Source organism: Scatophagus argus, chromosome 24, assembly GCF_020382885.2.
Source record: "Scatophagus argus isolate fScaArg1 chromosome 24, fScaArg1.pri, whole genome shotgun sequence".
Lineage (NCBI taxonomy): Eukaryota > Metazoa > Chordata > Actinopteri > Scatophagidae > Scatophagus > Scatophagus argus.
This window is the reverse complement of record NC_058516.1, coordinates 9,985,084-10,004,217: the sequence shown is the minus strand read 5'-3', so window position 1 is coordinate 10,004,217 and position 19,134 is coordinate 9,985,084. Positions and strand designations below refer to the sequence as shown.

Below are 19,134 nucleotides of genomic sequence, written 5' to 3'. Positions count from 1 at the left end.
TGTATCACTGAGCAGAAAAAAATGTTCATCTACTCATGGATGAGATGTTTGTGCTTGTGACTGGGACAGATGTAAACATTAATGACAGCTGAGATGTAATGTTAGCTAGCTTAATCGGCTAACCTCTATTGCATGACTAAATGTGTACTTCCTTCAGCGAAGATACACGGACAGAAAACAGTTCCTACATAAAATTTAGCATCTCGTACCAAAATAATCTAGATGGACATATAGCACTTCAGGTTTGCCCAGATCCAAGGCCTTGTCATTATGTTTATCATCTGTGGCAAAAATTTAATTCTGAAAAGCTCAGACAAACTTTAATGAAAGCAGCTTAAGTCTCTGTCCTAACTCTAGGTGTGTCTGTACAGTCTAATAGCTCTAATAGCTGTGTTCTGCCCTTTATATGTTTCCCAAAGTGGACTTCAGGGTCCAAAAGGGGTCACTGAGTGGGCCTCTGAAGAAAAACTCAGGGTCACTGAAACAAGTTTCTCGGGTCTTGTATGACACAAACAGGACAACTAAATGACACAAATAAGAGATCCAGACAAAAGATTAATTTGATTTTCTTTATTTCTTTCAAGATTTTACACTATCTTGCTGGAACCAAAGAAACATTTGACTATAGAAACATAAAATAGCAAAAAGAATACATTTAAAAACGATTACATTGAAACTATAAATCCAATGAGGGTCTTCTTGTCAAATTATCTTTGATTTTATTTTGTTGGTGGGGGTGCGCTGCAACAATGATGGCACAGACAGTCACAATTCATAACCTGTAGTCTCCAGTGTAGTGCCCTCTGCTGGCTAAAGATGCAAATTACAAGATCTGAATAGTTCCATTATAAAGTAATGGCACAAAATTATCTCACTACAGATTTGGGAGACCAGAGGTAAAGACAAATGACTGTTCACTCTGTTGCAGTCGCCCCTTTTGGCCGTGTGATGCACACATTAAAACCGTTAAAAAATGATTTTAGATATAAAGGTACATATTTGAAATGAAACTGAAGGGATTTGGGAAGAGAGGCCCATTCGAGTCTCTTGAATAATTTTATAAGAGCTCTTAAAAACATAAAACCTTAAGCACATTGGACTCAAGATAAGGCAAAGTGTTTGGATAAGCTGAGTCTGCTCAGTTGACAAACTGCTCAGAAAGTGCTTACATTTTTCTTTTCCTTTTTTTTTTTGTTACCATCAGTCAATCATTGCCAACACGTTGAAAATAAAATATTACATCTCAAGAGGATTCCATACACAAGGGCATTGTGGGTCACCAAATGAGGACATTTTGTGTACAGACTTTTTTTTTTCACTAGAAACATTCAGTACGTTATCGTTTAGTAAGAAAAGAAAATATTGTTTTCTCATGCAACATGTTGAAAGTTATTTACTGGTATCTGCTTTTGATTGATAAACAGATTGACTTTACTAGCAGGGGGCAAAAACCTCTAAACCCTTAAAGGAAACAGATCACATCTTTAAACAACATGGAAAGTGCAATCCTTAACTCTAGTGATACATCGAATAAAATGTCTCAGTGTGGAACCTAAAGGTCCTCTGTCAGGGGAAGAGTTGTACATCTGAACTTATTAATTTATAGATTATTTCGTTCTCATATATATTTATATATAATCTATGTAACATTGATGACTTTAAATCTATTTAAGTGTTACAGTCACAGCACTATAGAGGCTGTTATTTGCTAATGAAAATATTAGGTCATTGTCATAATCTCAGTGAAGAATAAGAAATGTTCATATCTTCTTTACAATCTACCTTGTGTACAGTGTTCTAGCAAAAACAAACAAAAATCAACTCAACAATGTCATTTACAAAAATACCGAACTTTAGTAATTGCAACATTTGGTTGCCACAGCAACAACTTAATATTGTTATGAAATACTATTATACTAGAGTGAAAAGTACATCTTTTTTGAAATTTTCTTCTCTTTTTTTGGTAAAATGTCATCTATACAATAAACATTTTTTTTTCCAACAACACAAGCAACTCTATAACTATGCTCATTACTGCAACACCGTGATCTTTTAATCGATGAGAAGGCAAGAAAGATCCAGTAGCTTTCTATTGGTGGGCTGACTTTTAAACCCCACCCCTCAGACATGTGCAACTTCTCATTCGCTCACCTGACAGGTTAGACCTTGAAATGACCAACCGTGCAGAACGTAGCACAGCTCAATAAATTACATTCATTTCAAAATAGAATAATTAACAACATCGTTTTTTGACTAAAATTTGACCAAGAGTAACGCAAGATAAATTACAACAAAATAGAACTTTTACCACCTTCCACAAATATTACATACAAATAATAATGCATGTGAAGACAGCCAGAGTGAATGTAACCAAAATGTGAAACCAGAGTGAAGCACTCCTGTTCTAAGGTGTGATGTATTGTGGATTGTCGATGTTAATCAAGCACCATGAAATTACATCAGATTTTTTGAAAATGAGGAAAATGAGATTTAGTATCATGAGTTAAAACATGCCATTTATAGAATGCAAATAAAATAAAATAAAATAAAGATAGGGTTGGTGTAAAATAATAAAAGAACAATTTTATGATCTTGGCTAAAAAACAAAAACAAATGATTGTTCTGTGTAGAGGTGGAGATGGTGGAGGGTTTTGGGAGGGGTTCAAACATACCTTGATAATAGACACAACACAAATTTTAAATAACTTTGAATACATTTCTAGAACCGTGAATATAAACTCTCAAAATAAGAGACACTTTACATACATTACACAGTTTACAATACATTTTTTTTTCTCACTCACGTTCCTCATGTAAACTACTCAAACCATGGTAAGAAATGATGGTACACCATGAAAGTCACCAAACATTCTACAAAGCTATTTTTGATTTGTCATTTCTTTAACTTCTTTTGTCTCGGCAAAGTCACTTGTGATCTTAATGAACGGTTGCTAGGATACCGTTTCCAGTAACGAATCGCGAAATGTCGTGTCTTTCCTGAAAGGTCCATGTAGCCTCTGATAGCCAGTGTTTTTTTTGTGTCTGTGTGACTTTTAGTGATACACTCTGGATGCATGTGTTGTTGATGAGCAATTTTTTAGGCACTTCTACAGTTTTCTAAAATGGAACAGGATTATCGGTGATAGTAGGGTTGGACAGGACAACCGACGGTCACAGATAGCCCTCCAGTCGAAGTTCAAGTCATCTTTTGCTTGACGAGCATCGTCAAATGCACCGTTTTTTTTTGTTTTGTTTTTTTTTTTTTTTTTTTTAGTTTGTTTAGTCTTAGCACTTAAGTCCCTCGCCCCACCCCCCCCACCCTTCGAGAACATCTCCTACCAGGCCTGGTGTTGTCATCACCCGCTAGACCTCGCTTAGAGTCCCAGTCTGCCGGCAGACCATCAGTCTCCAGATACGAACACACATGCGCACACACACACAAGGCTTGGTATGTCTGGAACGAACCCTCAAGCTCTGCTAAGCCCTTGGCACAGGCCCGAGCCTTTAGGCTTTTCGTTAATGGCCACGACTATCTTCCGTCAACACTGGGCACCTTCTTCCCCAGACTACATGCAAAAATCCGTGCACAATCTATCCCACCACTCCTCCTGAACAAAGCACTGAACCCAGCACCAAAACAAATAAAGGGTGCCTTCTGAGCAGCTTTCGCGAAAGAGGAAAAGAAAAAAAAAAAAAAAACAAATAAGAAAAAAATCTCTGCTTTCTGGCAGGTTGATTCCACCGACTTCTTCCGAGCTGCGACTTTGGCAAGATGTTTCCGGAGATGAAAAATTGGCAGGGGGAAGGGAAGGATAAGCTTCATCATGGCATCTTAACAGCATCTAGGGCAGATGAGGGTCACAGAGGGACCCTCGCAGGGACAGTCATATTAAGATGCCCCGAGGACATTCAACTTTGTAGAGACAAGAAACAAAGAGCGCGAGACGAAAACCCACTTGAAAGCGCCGAGCGCGTCGGTGTGGTTGTGCACGGGTTTTTCTGTGACTCTTCCTGTTTTCCACTTTAACATTAAGCACTATCATTTTAGTGCAAATCAAGCATCCTTGTTTTGTTTTTTTTGTTTTTTTAAACTAACCAAAGGGATGAACAATGTGCACCGGGTTTTAGAATAAATATGAGAGGGAGAGAGAGAGAGAGAGAGAGAGAGAGAGAGCGAGAAAGAGGGGGGATCCACCGTACTTCGGGAGAACAGTTGTTAAAATGACCTCTATAGTGTGTTTATGGTACTATACATAAGAATATTTTTTACTTTTTCATGTTAATATTTTTTTCTAGCAATACATACAGTATATATCTTTTTTTTTGTGTGTGTGTGTGTGTGTTACACCGGCACTGCAGTTCTTACGGTTAAATTGAAGTGTTACACTCTTAGCATGCAGGTTGCTGAACCTCTATGGGAGAGGTAAGGTAGTATTTACACAGGGGCTGTTTTGGGTTTCCTAGTGCAGCTTCGTGACACTCCGTTCCCTTCCTGACGTTTACTTCAGGATGATCTGGAGGAAAGAGACAAAGAGACCGAAACAAAAAAGGGAAGGTGAGAACATTTTAGTCTACCTGAAAGAGAGAGGTTCACATAATGTAAAGTAACACCCTGTAGATAAAATCTGCTTTGCATGGCTCGGTACACAAATGTGTGACAGTGAAATTTCATGAGATCTTGACTGATTAAAACAAATAAGAATATACATTAATAATATAAGTACATAGAATTGATGCTTTTATTTTGTTTGGTGTCTTCTTGAGATCTGGATCAAACAATATTCGCCTTTTTCCTGCCTATTCTTGGCCTCAGTGTGCTTCAAACAAAGTGCCTGTTGGATTATCTAACGCATGAAACCACCTTTACGACAACGACGATAATTTCTGTAACTTCCTGAGAAGGACACTCCGACCATCACACCCACTTTATGGAGGACTGGCAGGTGAAAGTAAGCAGCACGTGAACTTCTTTTAGGGCCTTTTCAAATACACAGTTCATTTGCACTGGTCCGAACGAGTTGGTGAACTAGTGTTATCACGTTGATTTGGTTTTGGTTGCTCTACGCTTCATTGTGACTATGAAGACATAAAAAAGACAGAGTTTCTAGAGAGAAATCAGGAGGACATTAGGATGCAGCCAGGAGGAGGCTATCATGGCAGCCACCATTGAGTATGGCCATTCAGGACATGTCTGAACACTTTTGCCTTTAGGCGTAGTTGGACAGAACATGTGTACTTTGCTGAAGCATTCTGAGACATTTAGCTATCAGGTGGGTGGTGCGTACGACAACAACAGTGTCCCAGGTTGAGACAGTCACGGATAAATATTTGTCGATGAACAGTGCTTTTTGTCTTGGCTGTTGAGTTGTGGTTATGCCACCTGCTTGCTGTTTCATCCAGATAAAAGAAAATGCTTCTAATTAATTGCAAATAGCATTGGATCCAGGTTTGGTCACCTCTGTGGGTTTTCTCCCTCGTGGAGATAAAGACGAATCCAACACATGACAAAGAAAGAAGAGAAAGAGATGAGAGAGAGAGAGGTCGAGAGAGAGAATGAGAGAGAGACTGTCTAGGGGGGGGGGGGGAGACAGGTAGAAGAGCTGCTGGCTGCCACTGGCAGCAAGCCAAAACAGAACAAAGCTGCACGGTGCTTGTTAATAGACAAGACAGTCAGCAAAGGAAAGAAGCCACTGGTCACATGACACATCACAGAAGGTCACCACAGGTGGAAAAAGTGTGTGATGTGAACGGGCTGAGAAGAAAGCCCACTCAGTAGAGCAGTATGAAAACAGGAAAACATTACTGGGTGCCAGATGGGTGGAATCAGTGAGATAAGACGGTACACCCCACCCGTCTGTTACCACAGGGGGGTAAAAACAAACACCAAGAATTGTTTGCGGGTCGTATTTGTCTTTGATTTGGCGCAGTAATACAAGCAGCATGTTTCAGACCAGAACAAGTCAGGAAGACAGCACAGCAGTCAGATAATTATATGTGAGTTACAGATTCATGAATTGTCGTAGCCTTTTTTGCAGATTAACATCAGCTTGCAGTTGTAATTGCACTGGATTTTAGTGACCTACTCTGTTAATTTGAATAAATGTTTTAAGACTAATGAGAATAATATTCCCTGGACAGGGAGGATGCACAATATAATAACCTCTAATTCGATTTTAACAACTTCTTATAATCAATTAAGCATCCAGTCATTGCATACAACACAGTATGTGAAGTACATGATGTAATGCCATTTTCAGACAGCCGAGGGCGCTGCTACTTTACAGTCTCCAGCAAAAGCAGTGATGTTACCAGAGACCCCAGGACTGTTAGCACTGTTGCAGATGCGTTAATATGAGCTGGAAGTTGGAACGGTGTGATTGGTTACTGCTTGTCTTGTCAGAGTGACAGTTCTGAAGGGTCACAAGCTAACCACACTCTCAACGTGTGCAACATCCAAATTGCAAAGAGGGACACTCTTTGCAATTGTGGAGATACAACAAATACGATTATTCATATGACCGTGAATGATCATTTAATTCTCCTCACTAAGTTCTGGACTGTCTCGATCCCTAACAATTAAGGAGATGCTGATGTCTGATGCTAAACAGCCTAAACAGCTAGCGCTGGTACAAAGTCAGGATTTGCAGCTCATACTCCGGCTCTGACAGGGTGGGTTTTCTTTTTTCAGCAAAAACAATGATGTCAGCAGCATGTGCTCTTAAAAAAAATCATAATCTGGGTGAGAACTCATATGATGGCAATGACTGTAGTGAACAAAGCGTGTACTGTATGCAGTACAGCTGGTGATTATACGTGTTAACCGTGTCCTAGCTGGAGGGCTCTTTATGCAGGGTGTGGAGGGGAGGGTGGGGGGACGGTGTGTGTGTGTGGGGGGGGGGGGGGGGGGCGCAGAAGGAGACAGACATCGAAGGCTGACGTCAGTGTTTCTCCAGCTCCTTGTCCCACATGCATCTTTAAAGAGCAGCTCTGCTTCCTGCTGCTACTGCTGCTGCATGCCAATTACAGGAAGAGACAGTGACTCACAGGAAGTGAACACACTGCTGGCCTATGAGGGGCAATAAAGCACAAGGTACTGGGGCCGGAACCTTGGTTAATAATGGAAGGGGAAAGTCTGAGAAATTAATTTTCTTTTCTTTATTATTATGATTATTATTTTAAAATGAGCCTGTGAGCTTCTATTCTCTTCTATTCTCTTTTTTTCATTCCAGATGGGAACTGTTTTTGAGTGTTCTTAGAGACTTCAATTTTCTCAAATGATTTAATTTAAAAAGCAAAATGAAAAGAATGAATGGAAAAAAGAAAAAAATGAGTGGTAAGAATAACAATGCTGCGACTGTTGCAGTACACTCGTATCTGTGGAACACTTCTCATCTGTGCATCTGTGTGTTCTCAAAGCACCTCTCGACTGAACTACCAGTAAATGATTGCCAGCTGAATGGGGCCAGAGTGCCAGCATTGTGCAGAAATTTCCAGGTTTAAAATGGGCCACACATGCGTCACACTCTGGCATTCAAACCTGGCCCCGCTTCCCTGGCTCCTGCTGACACGCAGCAACAGGAGAGCCGCCGATCAGAAGCCATTTTTAGACAGCTTCTGTGATCATTTTTCCTGCGTCTGTCTCACTGCCTGACAAGCGTGGTCCGTAACCGCTTCCTCACATGATTTAGTCTACCTTTTGTCCCAGAACTGGTAAAAGGTTAAAAAGGTGAAACTGGGCAGGAGTAGAAACAGAAAAAAACAACAACAACAATATGGCAGCTGTTAAGTGCTGCAGAAAATGCTTGTATATATTTGCTTTAATGTGTGTTTGCATAGCACATGAGCAATACAAATGATGCCCCCTACTGCAGATGGAGAGGCTTATTTGACAACAACAAGAAAAGTGGAAAACAAAACTTAAAACAGAACATGCAAAACAAAACCAGGAAGTAGTGCAACACAACACAACTACTACTTTGCAAATGTGGGAGCTCTGAAGAAGTGCTTGTTGGGTGTCTTACAAGAACTGGCACCGGCTTGCAGAGGTAGTAGTAGCCCCTCTGCTGTAAACTACCCACTCACTGGCTTCTTATGTCAGTGTGAGTTTGCACAGTGCAGGCGGATGGGTGGATGGGGAGGGGCTGGGGCGTGGGCTAAGGCTCAGCTGCAGGTTATCGCAGCTCACTATTAGAAAGCAGCACTTATTCAGAGCTCCAGGGACTGATGAAAGAAAGCTTTAAAAGGAGCAAACCTGATTGGCTGGTGCTGTTGCTGCGTAGGGGACACTTGTGGCAGGAGTTGTTGCTGCAGAGACAGTAGCAGGCGTAGCACTGTACATCATTGGGACTTTGTTTTGAGGGTGGGAAAGGGGAGGTGTGGGGTGGGGAGGGGGAGGGGGGGAGAGGTGGGAGGAGGAGGAGGAGGAGGGGGGAGGAGGTGGTAGCAATGGACAGGTAGGTGGAGCATTATGGTAACCATGGCAACCATTGTGATGTGAGTATGTGCGTGTGTGTGTGTGTGTGTGTGTGTGTGCATGTGTGCGTGTATTGTTTGTTATTGTCGTTGTTGATGGTGGTGGTGGCGGCGGATGTTACAGAGAGCCAGCAAGCCATCGTTAGGGGTTACACCGGCAGATGGCATGCAACCATTCACAATGCAAAGCAAGGAGGACAGACAGAAAGAAAGAAAGAAAAAGAGAGCATGGGAGAAAAAAATAACAAAAACAAGAGGAGAGAAGCTGATTACAATCACAAACAAGGAAATTTTTTTACGGAAAATCAGTTTGCTGTTTTTCCCAGAGAAGCTGACAGGCACAAGACACCAATTACAATTTTTGGTAGCAGGGAAGGGAATTTTATTTTTTCAATCCACGTGGGCTGACAACAGCCAGAAGCAGGCCAGAAACACACAACTCTTAAGGGTTGTTGGAATATTGTGTTAAAAATCATTATTCCTGGTCATCTTTTTTTTCCCCCATTCACTAGTGTGGACCTGCTTGTCGGCCGACAGGAACTTTTTTGTAATTCCATTTGTAATTCCCATCCCCTTTTAGCAGAGGCAAACGCTCCAGCTACGTGGCTGAGATCATTTCTCTGGGAAACTGATTTCAATTTCCTGATCAACACAGCACAGCAAACAGACAGTAGCTATCCTACAGCTTCAGAACAGATCACTCTGCAGCATTTTTAATCCACATTTCAATCATTAGCGAGAAAGTCAGTAGGGAAACAAAAACTGAAAGTCACAACTCTTTCAGGTGATACAAAACGTGTTTCATGTCGTACCTCAGTTTAAATAAACGGACAGCATGATGGAAATCGATACAACATTTTGAAAAAGTTTCATCAATGCCACAGGACGTGATGTGCTGACCTTTTGTCTCACCTGCAAGGGCTGCAGATATTGTCCACTCATCCCACTCCATGCCCCCCCCCAACCCCCACTCTCTATATATCAAACAGTGTGTGTGTGAGAGAGAGTAAAGGGAAGGTCAGGACCTACCAAGACTGCTAGCAGGAGTCATGCACAAGACTGACCCTGTTGTGTTCATGCAGAGACAAACAGAGAGATAGAGATAGAGAGAGAGAGAGAGAGAGAGAGAGAGAGAGAGAGGGAAATAAATGGGTTAATCGAGGGAGGAGAACAACAAGGTTAGACAAGACACACAAAAAAAACAAAAGCTTGAAGACTTCCTTCAGCTCAGATGCCACTGTTAAAGCCAGTTCACAGTAGTATTCTCATATTCAGTTATGGCATTAGTGGGGATATACTGTTTACATACAGCAGCAGCTACATCAAACATGACACAGGTGTACTGTGGGATATGAAACTGCGGCCACGTTTAGTATAAAGCAAAGCTGGCTGAGTTTATTGGTTACTGTTTGCAGATGTGAAGAAAGGAAATAATAGATAATCAGTCACTTATTTACTTCACCCTTTGTTAATATTAAATGATACATACTGATAAACATGCAGCCAAACTCTTCACAATTTACTGAATCTTTAAAAAGTAGATTTTTGTGTGCCAACTTGGAAATGATTTTCTAAGTCTCCTGCAGCCACAAAAGCACTGCAATTAAATAGCTGCAACTACTGTAATACATTTAAATACAGTGTGTGTATGAGATAAAATACGAGGAGAAAGAGAGAAGAGATGAGATAATAGAAAGACTAAAAGTAAAGAAGTGGTAAAGCCAATCAGCAGCATCATGCAGTGTCAGTACAGGCTGGGCAGGGTTCACTGTGTCACAAGATTCATATAAGAGGAGAAATCCCATCTGAAACTTGGGTAAAAGAAAAATAAAAAATTTGCAAACAACCCAGGGCAGGCTACTTCCCACACACAGCACACAGGGAGGGAGGGATGAGGGGCTGTAGAAAGAAGAGTGAGGGATGGGAGTTTCATCCTCATGACTCACTATGGCTACAGGCCACCGTATTAGCTGCAGTTAACTCATTTAGTGAGTGACCCGAGGGGGCTTAAGCGACTGTTAGTGTCTATGAGAGGTTTAGACAGTGAGTGCATTGAGTCTGGGGAGGGACATGACTGCAGAGGAATAAGGGAGCAGAGTTGAAATAATTTGGGAAAAATAGAACATTTTGTTTTTCTGGGGGATTTTTCTTCTGTATGGAAACATACTGAAAAGGCTGTGTTTGCTCTGAAACTCATTATTTCTTTTTATTTTTGAATTATTGATACAGGGACTTTGACTTGGAAACAACTGGGCTTGTCTTGCTCTTTTGTATGCTCGGGAGTTCGAACGACAGGTGTGTCATATTCAAGCTGTAATATATCATATCATTCATTGCTCTGATCAAAGCCTTCGCTGGACTTCCACCTGGCAGCAATTACGTGTTTATATTGGCAGGCGCTAGATCAAAGTTTACGGAAGGTGAATAGCTGCACACACACACACACCATCACAGTGGGGCTCCTTATGTGCTTCACTCAAACGAACCCCTTTCAAAAAAGAAACATACGGCTTAACCGACATAACTGAATACAAGAGGTGCTCTCACTTTAAGTCCAAAAAGACACATTTGTGATGGGTGGAAGGTTAGCCGAGCGCATTCATTGAGTGTTATCTGTTCGTATGCTTGCATGCTCCGCATACCTATTGGTGATTGTGTTTGCATCTGTGCGCTGTGTGTATTGATTGGGAGTTCTTACCTGTGGGAAAGAAAGCGGGCTGCTGGAGCTGAGCGTTGGCCAGCGCCTGCTGGTAGTGCAAAACACTGGGGTTGAACAGGGAGCTCGACCCATTGCTCTTCTCAAGTGCTGGTCTCTTTGGTAGGGGCTGGAGGACGCCGTGGGGGAACGCCTATCCACCGAAAACACACACGCACACACACACACACACAACATAGCAGATTTGAACTGTATACTTAGACAAGTCAACACTAATAATCTGTTATTTGTCTATGCACAGCACAACAAAGCAAAAATGGAAACTTGCTGTAATTATCACAAGGACAATGACAAACTACACCATAGCAAGGCAATCAACAACAAGAAAACAGTGTGATAATTATTTTAGCCTTACATCGTAGCTGTTCATTTAATAAATCTACAGTACAATCTAGAATTGCCACTGGTGATCATAAAAGATAAATATTTTTACTTTAAAGTGTCTTACAGGGTTTCACAAAAACAAAAGAGCCAACTTAAATTTTGTGAGTGGCTACAGTACAATTAAAGAAGCTACATGCAAAGCAAAAGGTGAAAGGTCAAAGTACCAGGTCTACAGTTGCCTCGAGGGGTCGCTTCATTGCTTTGGCAGTCGACTGAGTCTTTAATTAGCAGGCAGCGAGCACATGATGGCAGTGGGCCAATGGGATTCAAGCGTATTAACATACAGGTAACAGCAAGCAGAGGTGCGTCATGGGGGACAGCATTGCATTGTGGATAGGTGAGAAGGAAAAAAACAAAAACAAAAATAATCTGAATGCAAGTATACCACATACAAAACAATAGGCATGCACATAAACAAAAAATTGTTTTGTTTACTTTAAAGAAACATTGCTACTTTTTGAATTAGTACAAAAGCAAAAAAAAGCATCTACATTAACCTTTGGTTAAAAAAAAAAAAAAGCAAGATTCTATGATGTACTTCAAAACTACTGGGAAAGCATTTAGTAGTACCGTCAACTACTTCTGAACAAGTAAATCAAATTTCGAATATCTACGCAAGAAGAAAATGCAGTATTGTAAACACAGCTGATTCAGACTATCAGTACTGGACTGACACTTCATGTGACATCTGAACATCTCTGCAGATCTTAAAGCAGTACTTCAGTCCTACACACACAATAATTACAGTGCTCCTGGGAGGACTGTGCTCTGCTTGATGATGTGAGGTGGTTTTTGGGCCTGAGAAGTTCCCTAAAACACCGACAACAGACTTGGACGTGTGTGAGCTCTGGTCAACGCCCCTCAAATGATTGAACTCTGCCCTCACAGCCTGGCAGCAAGATCTGGTGTGTGTAGGCGGGTTTTAAATTACAGAGAAACACTATTACTGGCAAGAGGCTGTTGAGAGCGTCGACCCCAGTGTGGCGGCGACAACAGCTAGTCCCAACGAAAAGTAGCTTTAACAGTCACATTTTCTGCAGTGGTGTCAATTCAAGTCTGAATTAAGTGACAAATCCTCATAATAAATCTGCATCGTGAACACAATGGGGAGGTGACGCGATGTGAGCAATAGTTTGATCACAGAATGTGGAGCTCTGTTTATTCTTACATTTCTCCTACATACAACAAAGATCTTAAAATCCAGAAGCAATTTAATCATGAGTTTACAGATCTGATATTAGTATGAAGCAAAGCTAAACTGTTTTACTTAAACTGCTTTTTTGTTAATTTAGCAAAAACGTTTTTACGTTGGATGTCACTGCTGAGAGGAAAAACTAAGGGATGATATGGATGTGATGAGCACAGCACTAAAGAGGTCCATGCACAAGCCTTTTGCTTTGTGTATGTGGATTTTCTATTCATATGTAACAGTATACCTGTTCAAGAGCAACAGTGCATTGCTGATGTACTGTGGTGTTAACAGACTTAAAACACCGCGGTTAGTTAAATGAAGATGGCTTATTAAAATGGTATGAAAAGCAAAGATGAATGCATTCAACTTGCAATGAGGAAGAAGATCACAGCATGGCAAGCAACACATAATGTGGCACAGGAAAACAACATAACCTTGAGAACAGGATATTCTTACTGTAACTGTATCAGTTAATGTGTAACCTTATCTACAGCCCACTAGCCTACTTGCTTTAGACTGAAAAAAAGTGAATTATGGATAATGATATCACATATTTGCAGCAGTGCAACAATACAGCTTTAATGGGTCTCTACTTCAATGAAAGTGATTCAGCTTAGGTTAAGGGCTAAAAGAAAATTGGATCAAAGGTGCTGACTAAACAACTCATTGTCCTACGGTTAACCCTACTAACCTCTTGCACAGCTTGTAACTGCTGATGGTAAATTGGGAATTGGGTCATAAAGTTGATAAACTGGGGCATATGAGGAACACAGGAGGAGTATGAAGCACAGGTTTGGAAGGGAAATGTACAAGGAGCTAAATCTCATTGATTGACGAAACATTGTGTACTCGAGGGGGATCTTGTTAAACTAAAGTACTTGGTGTACAGAAAACAGTGCTGACATGCGCCTCTCTTCTGTTTTTGCATGTTTCAGTCCCTCGTCGTTTCCCAGCCTTCATGCAGTTGCTACGATGCGCACAAACAAGACTAATCTGCAGTCAAAGTCGGCTTATCATCCACACTGTGGACTTATGGAGGAAGGACAAGTAGAGCAAGCAGCGAATGGAGCCAGCCAATGAGAAAGGTATGTGCAGAGCGTAAAGCATGCCCATGCCATGGAGTCAGTCAGCACACTGGCGCAGTACAAGGTGTGCGAGTGCAACAGCCAAAGGACCATTCAAAAGAAGCCACTCTGAGCCTGGGGGGAGGGTGTGGCACAGCCAAGACACACTGCCACTTCTCGCTGTCTGCCTGCCTGCATTTTCAATCTATCCGTCTGTCTCACCGTTCCTCTGTCTCTTCCTCAACCTGTTGGGGGACTTTTCCAATAAAGGCAGTGGAGGGTAAACCCCCACCCGCGTGGCTACATCCTCATCCATCCCTGATTCAATTTGCACTGATCTGCAGAGAGCTGCACTTATCATTGAGAGTAGGGTGGGGTGGGGGTGGGTGGGATGGGGTTGTGTGAGCCAGCACATTGTCTCTGTATGAACCAAGGGCATTGGAAAATAAAGGCAGACTGCGGAGAGATAATAACAGATTGTTCTTGCGGCATTATACTGATGCGTTTATGTCTCACTAAACCCTGTTTATTGTATACAACGGCCTCACTTTGGGCTGACTATTGTTAGTGAATTGCACACTGGAGTCCACTAGAATAAACCAGCAGAGGTGGGTATGTTTTATACAGTAATAAAGCAGCGCTCCACATTTTATGCTACTGTGGTTGTCATCATCAACAGCATGTATTTACATGTTGTGTACACCATTTGTGATGATGTCATGTTTATTCACTGAGCCTACATGTGATTACATGGATTTCAAAGTTGCTCACCAAGTATCACCGAAATAACAACTTGCAGTAACTTCTTGCAGTAACAGAAAGTGAACAGTAGTGCTCTATCAGCTAGCAGTTTCTCTACATATTCCTGGACATACAATAATCTCTGATCTTCAATTGAAGCAACCTGTGCTTTGTATAAAGTCAGGCAGCAGCACTTGGCTTTGGTATTGGAACCTCTTTGCTAATGTGAATGTTATACAAAGTGGGAATAATACTGTATATATTGCATTTATTTGCTCACAACCATAAAGCTTCCAATAATAACTTGTTTATTTGGTGCCCTATAAAAGCCTCCCTGGATATTAAAATGAAAGGTTAAAATCTTACTTGGAAAGTTCAGGTTGTAGTGTGTATAGGTGCTATAAAATTGCCGTGCTGTCCTATTACAAGCTCTTACTCCACAAGTACTCTAAACAAGCAGAAACCTTGTGAGATTTCTCTGGTATGAGTGTGCGTTTCCTGCCCTGGCACTGTGTACGAAAGGTGTACAGTACGTAGGTAGGTAGTGCTGTGCTCTCACCATGGCTGCAGCTGTGGCAGCAGCTTGCGCAGCCACAGCTGTCTGGTTGGCCTGGTGTTGGGCGGCCTTAATCTTGGCCTGCAGGTGGGCCGGGGGGTGGAAGTACTTGCACTTCTCGCGGGAGCAGCGGCTCTTGATGTAGTCCATGCAGACGGTGACCGTGTTGTCGCTGGTGTCGATCATGGGGCTGTCGCTCGGGTGGGCGAAGCGGCAGTCGGTTTCCCCGCGAGCGCAGTTGCCCCGCTGGAACTCGCGGCAAACCTGCAAGCCAGGAGAGTCGGGCGTGCGAGCAAACACACATACACACACACACAGATGGGGGACAGACACATGGATGCAAAAAGAGAAGAAAAAACATACACAAAGAGATATACAACTGTGAGTATTTGAATACATGAGTACATATCAGGAGACAATAATAGTCCCAGGAACAGCATAACATTCAGACAGGCATCAAATTCTTGATGACAATATTAGATTTTTCTAAACTATTTGTCATTTTGGTGTCTTGCTAAAACAACTTTTTGCCGGCTTCAGAACTAAAAGGTAACATTTGGAAGAAAATAAAGGAAAAGCAGTGTTTACTATGTTATCAATCTATGTTGGTATGTGTGCTACTCCCCTATAATTCTGCTGCAACCTTTATATACTCTGAAGGTTGCAAAGACACCTCCAAAATGCATATTCCAGAAAAAAAACAAAACCATATGTTCAAATCAGGTGGAGAAAGGAAAAACTTGACAAATATATGAAGGCTATGCTGTTCTTAGTCTAATCCACAGGAAAGGAGGTGGAGCATTCAAAGGTTTTATTTAATTCTGCTGCACTAGACTCACGCAAACCATTTCTTTTTAACGCAGACAATAAATTAGTTTGGGACTCTGAATTAAAAGGTCTTAACACCGTGTAACCAAACTGCAATGTATGCCAAACCCATACAATTGTGAGATCAGTGAACCAGTCAGAGTTCAAAGGCCCCAGCATAATGAGAAGGGGGATCTGCTATTGCCTTGAGACACACACACACACACACACACACAAACACACCTACGCAGAACTGCCCAAATTCATATGCAGCATTAAAACACGCTCTTACAAAAACACTAGTGCACACACACACACACACACACACGTTGGCTTCGTGTGGGAGTGCATATGTGTCTAGCAAGGATACTGTTTTCATTAGAGCCAACTTCATTCAGTTGCTAAGTGATAGCACTCCTGCAGAAAAACACATACAGGCACACACCTACGCATCACCTCCAGGTCTTAGTGAGATTATTGTTTATCTATATAAATGTAGTGGGAAAAAAACCCTCCCCTTTTTGCACTCTTTCACAATCAGCAAGCTATTCTCATTCAGAGTTATTTGCCAGGGGGCAGATGGAGTCTCAGTCTAACTGTGGCTGTCTAGCAAGTACCAGTTTGTGTTGAGCAAATTCCAATTTCAAAAATCACTGTAATCTCACACTCCTCTCTTTTTTTTTGAATCATGTTTCTGATATGTGCCTCAATTATTTCTGCAAGGGATAATACAATCAGATGTTCCTTCACTTGTGCTAAGGATAATGCAGAGGTTAAGAACTAAGTAAAACAACTTCCTTTTCATAGCTATATGTAAAACTTGGTATGAACAGGTGTTTTATGAACCTGACTTCCTCATGCGGGCTTCAAAATGTTTTTATTTGAGTAATTAAGGACAATTTATGCAACACGTAGTTGCATCCAAAAAGGTGCAACACTGATAACAATTACTACATAACTTTCTTTCATTTGTTGCAATGCCGACTCCTGCATTAACCAGTTCATTTTTTAGACTGTATTCACAGCACGTAAAAAATCTTTTACACGTGTACTGGTGACGTATCAAAACCATAATACCCAGTGTCTTCCTGTAAGTGCCCTGGAGCTATAAATGATAGTCATTAGCACCACATATCTACTGCATCTCTGTCACACCAATAATCACAGTCAGATGTTACCATAATTATACTTTATGATCTCAAAGAGAACATTAGGTATGATTAGCTGTCAAGCTCGTCTGGTCTGAGAGAAGTACAAATGTGATTGGGTGGATCACCTCCAGTTTGTCGGTGCGCAGAAGTTTCTGGTTGGAGGACGAACCGGCGGTGACAGAGACAGGCGGGCTGCCAGGGACGATAACGGGGGTGCTGGGCAGGATGTCTGTGGGCACCAGGCCCATGCTGTGGGACATGGGAGTCAGGTATGGTGTGTAGCTCAAACCTGCGCTGGAACCCAGGCCCTGGCTGACTGGAAATGTCTGCTGAAGATGGAGAGAGAGAGTTTCTCCGTATTGTCATGACTGATCTTTAAGCTATTCTGTCTGCATTTCATTTCTTTTTTTTAGCCATTTTTCCACATTCCTAATTAAAATGGTCAAAATGGCCGAAAAGCAAAAGATGTAAAATGATGGATGCGACAAGGGGCAGCGGTAAGTGCAGAGCGAAAGGCAGAAAGAGGGTACAGAGATGGAAAAGAGGAAGAGAAGTGAGAGGAAAGAGACACAAGAGCCAAAGAAAACGGAGGGCGCAGCTGTGCAGAGTGGTGAGAAAGATGAGAAGTGTGGAGGGAGGTGTGGGGGTGACAGGTAGTGAGAGAGAGCCGCGGGGAGGGGGGTGGCAGAGGACAGGTTTCAGAGAAAAAGCAGCCACAGAGGAGAGAAATGAGAAGAGTTTTTTTTTAACCTCTGTGTACCCCAGGAAGATTTTGCTGAGCTAGCATGTTCTTTTTCAGCTACACACAGCCTTACATTGATGCAGTTAAACATATTTACACCTGGCTGCTGCCCAGTGCAACCATAGTCTACCGCAGACTGCAAAGCCACTCTCAGAGAGGAGCTGGGGAGTTCTGTGCTTTGCTCAAGTGCATCTCAATAATTATCGTAAGAGCAAATTTGTGTGATGTAAGAAGGTAATCTGAGAGGAGAGGCCTGTGTCAATGCACTGTAACTGAATTCTCATGGTTTTTCAGTGAATCATGCCCTGCTTCTCAGTTAAAGCTTGTTCCACGAGGTGACACACAAAGATATATTAGCATGAAGGGTAACTGAAGTCAAAATAATACAGGCAACATTTTGTGCCAAGTGAAACATCAAATATGTTAAACTGCAAAAATGCAAAACTGCTCCAACTTCATATATAAACATGTTTTAACAGGAACAAAGCCTAACTTTTTACAGTGTGGCACAAAAACAGGGTTCACTAGCTATTTTCATAGTGAGTCACACTGTATTGTCACGCAGCTCCAACAGCAGCCAAGCCAGCACTAACCACGGGCTGCATGGTGGTGCCGGGGATCATGAACTGCATCTGTTGAGCCAACATGGCGGCCGCTGTCTTCTGTTGGATCAGGTTATTTCGCCCGTTGATCTCCAGCTGGGTCTTCAGGTGAGCAGGCGGGTGGAGGTATTTGCAGTTCTCTCGCGTGCAGCGGCCCTGAGCGGGAAAACAAAGTAGACGGAGGAGGGATGGGGAGGTGGGAGAGACAGAGACAAACAAGGTCATTAACAGTCTTGTCTGAAAACATCAAATCTCTGATCAACAGAATGAACCGAGAAGCAGCTAATCTTTTGATAATAAACCTGGCGATGAACAGGTTGTCTGCCTGCCTGAGGACATGGCACATATGTGGTCATTTGACTACAAAACATCAAGTGCTTGAGGGAAGCATGCATATTCATACTTGGGGAGTGTGTGTCTCACAAATTATGAGTGCTCCGCACTGAGGAATGTATGTGCCTCTCCAGTTAGGGAAGCATTGTTGTGACACTGTTGTGAAAGATGACTAGCGGTTTCTGACTTGCTTGTTGGTGTAACTCTGCCTGCGCCCTGGACACACTGACAATCCAGTATTCAAGGCAGACAGGGAAATGGCAGACAAAGGCTACAGCTCAAGTTCTGATCCCAGCTATCTAGCCATCACAACTAGAACTCTGAAGCTTTTTGATGGACAAGTTGTCCAGTACTCTCTGCGGAAATGCAAATGC

General features: G+C 42.0%; 1 protein-coding gene across 13 annotated transcripts in view; it reads right to left on the bottom strand.

Annotated features, from left to right (window-relative positions):
- Positions 1-555: 555 nt before the first annotated feature.
- The window catches only part of mbnl2 (muscleblind-like splicing regulator 2), a 50,384-nt gene continuing 31,805 nt past the window's right edge, over positions 556-19,134 (bottom strand). For 3 of the 13 annotated variants that reach the window (XM_046382259.1, XM_046382261.1, XM_046382260.1), the window contains exons 3-9: positions 18,419-18,583; positions 17,209-17,412; positions 15,129-15,389; positions 11,737-11,790; positions 11,171-11,321; positions 9,502-9,537; positions 556-4,514 (exon numbers count right to left, since the gene is read on the bottom strand). In XM_046382259.1, the coding sequence (XP_046238215.1) occupies positions 4,390-4,514; positions 9,502-9,537; positions 11,171-11,321; positions 11,737-11,790; positions 15,129-15,389; positions 17,209-17,412; positions 18,419-18,583 (996 nt within the window). In that variant the 3' untranslated portion in view covers positions 556-4,389. Of the gene's footprint in view, positions 4,515-8,251; positions 8,347-9,501; positions 9,538-11,170; positions 11,322-11,736; positions 11,791-15,128; positions 15,390-17,208; positions 17,413-18,418; positions 18,584-19,134 lie in introns of all 13 variants that reach the window. The other 10 variants (XM_046382263.1, XM_046382268.1, XM_046382262.1 and 7 more) reach the window with 10 other exon arrangements.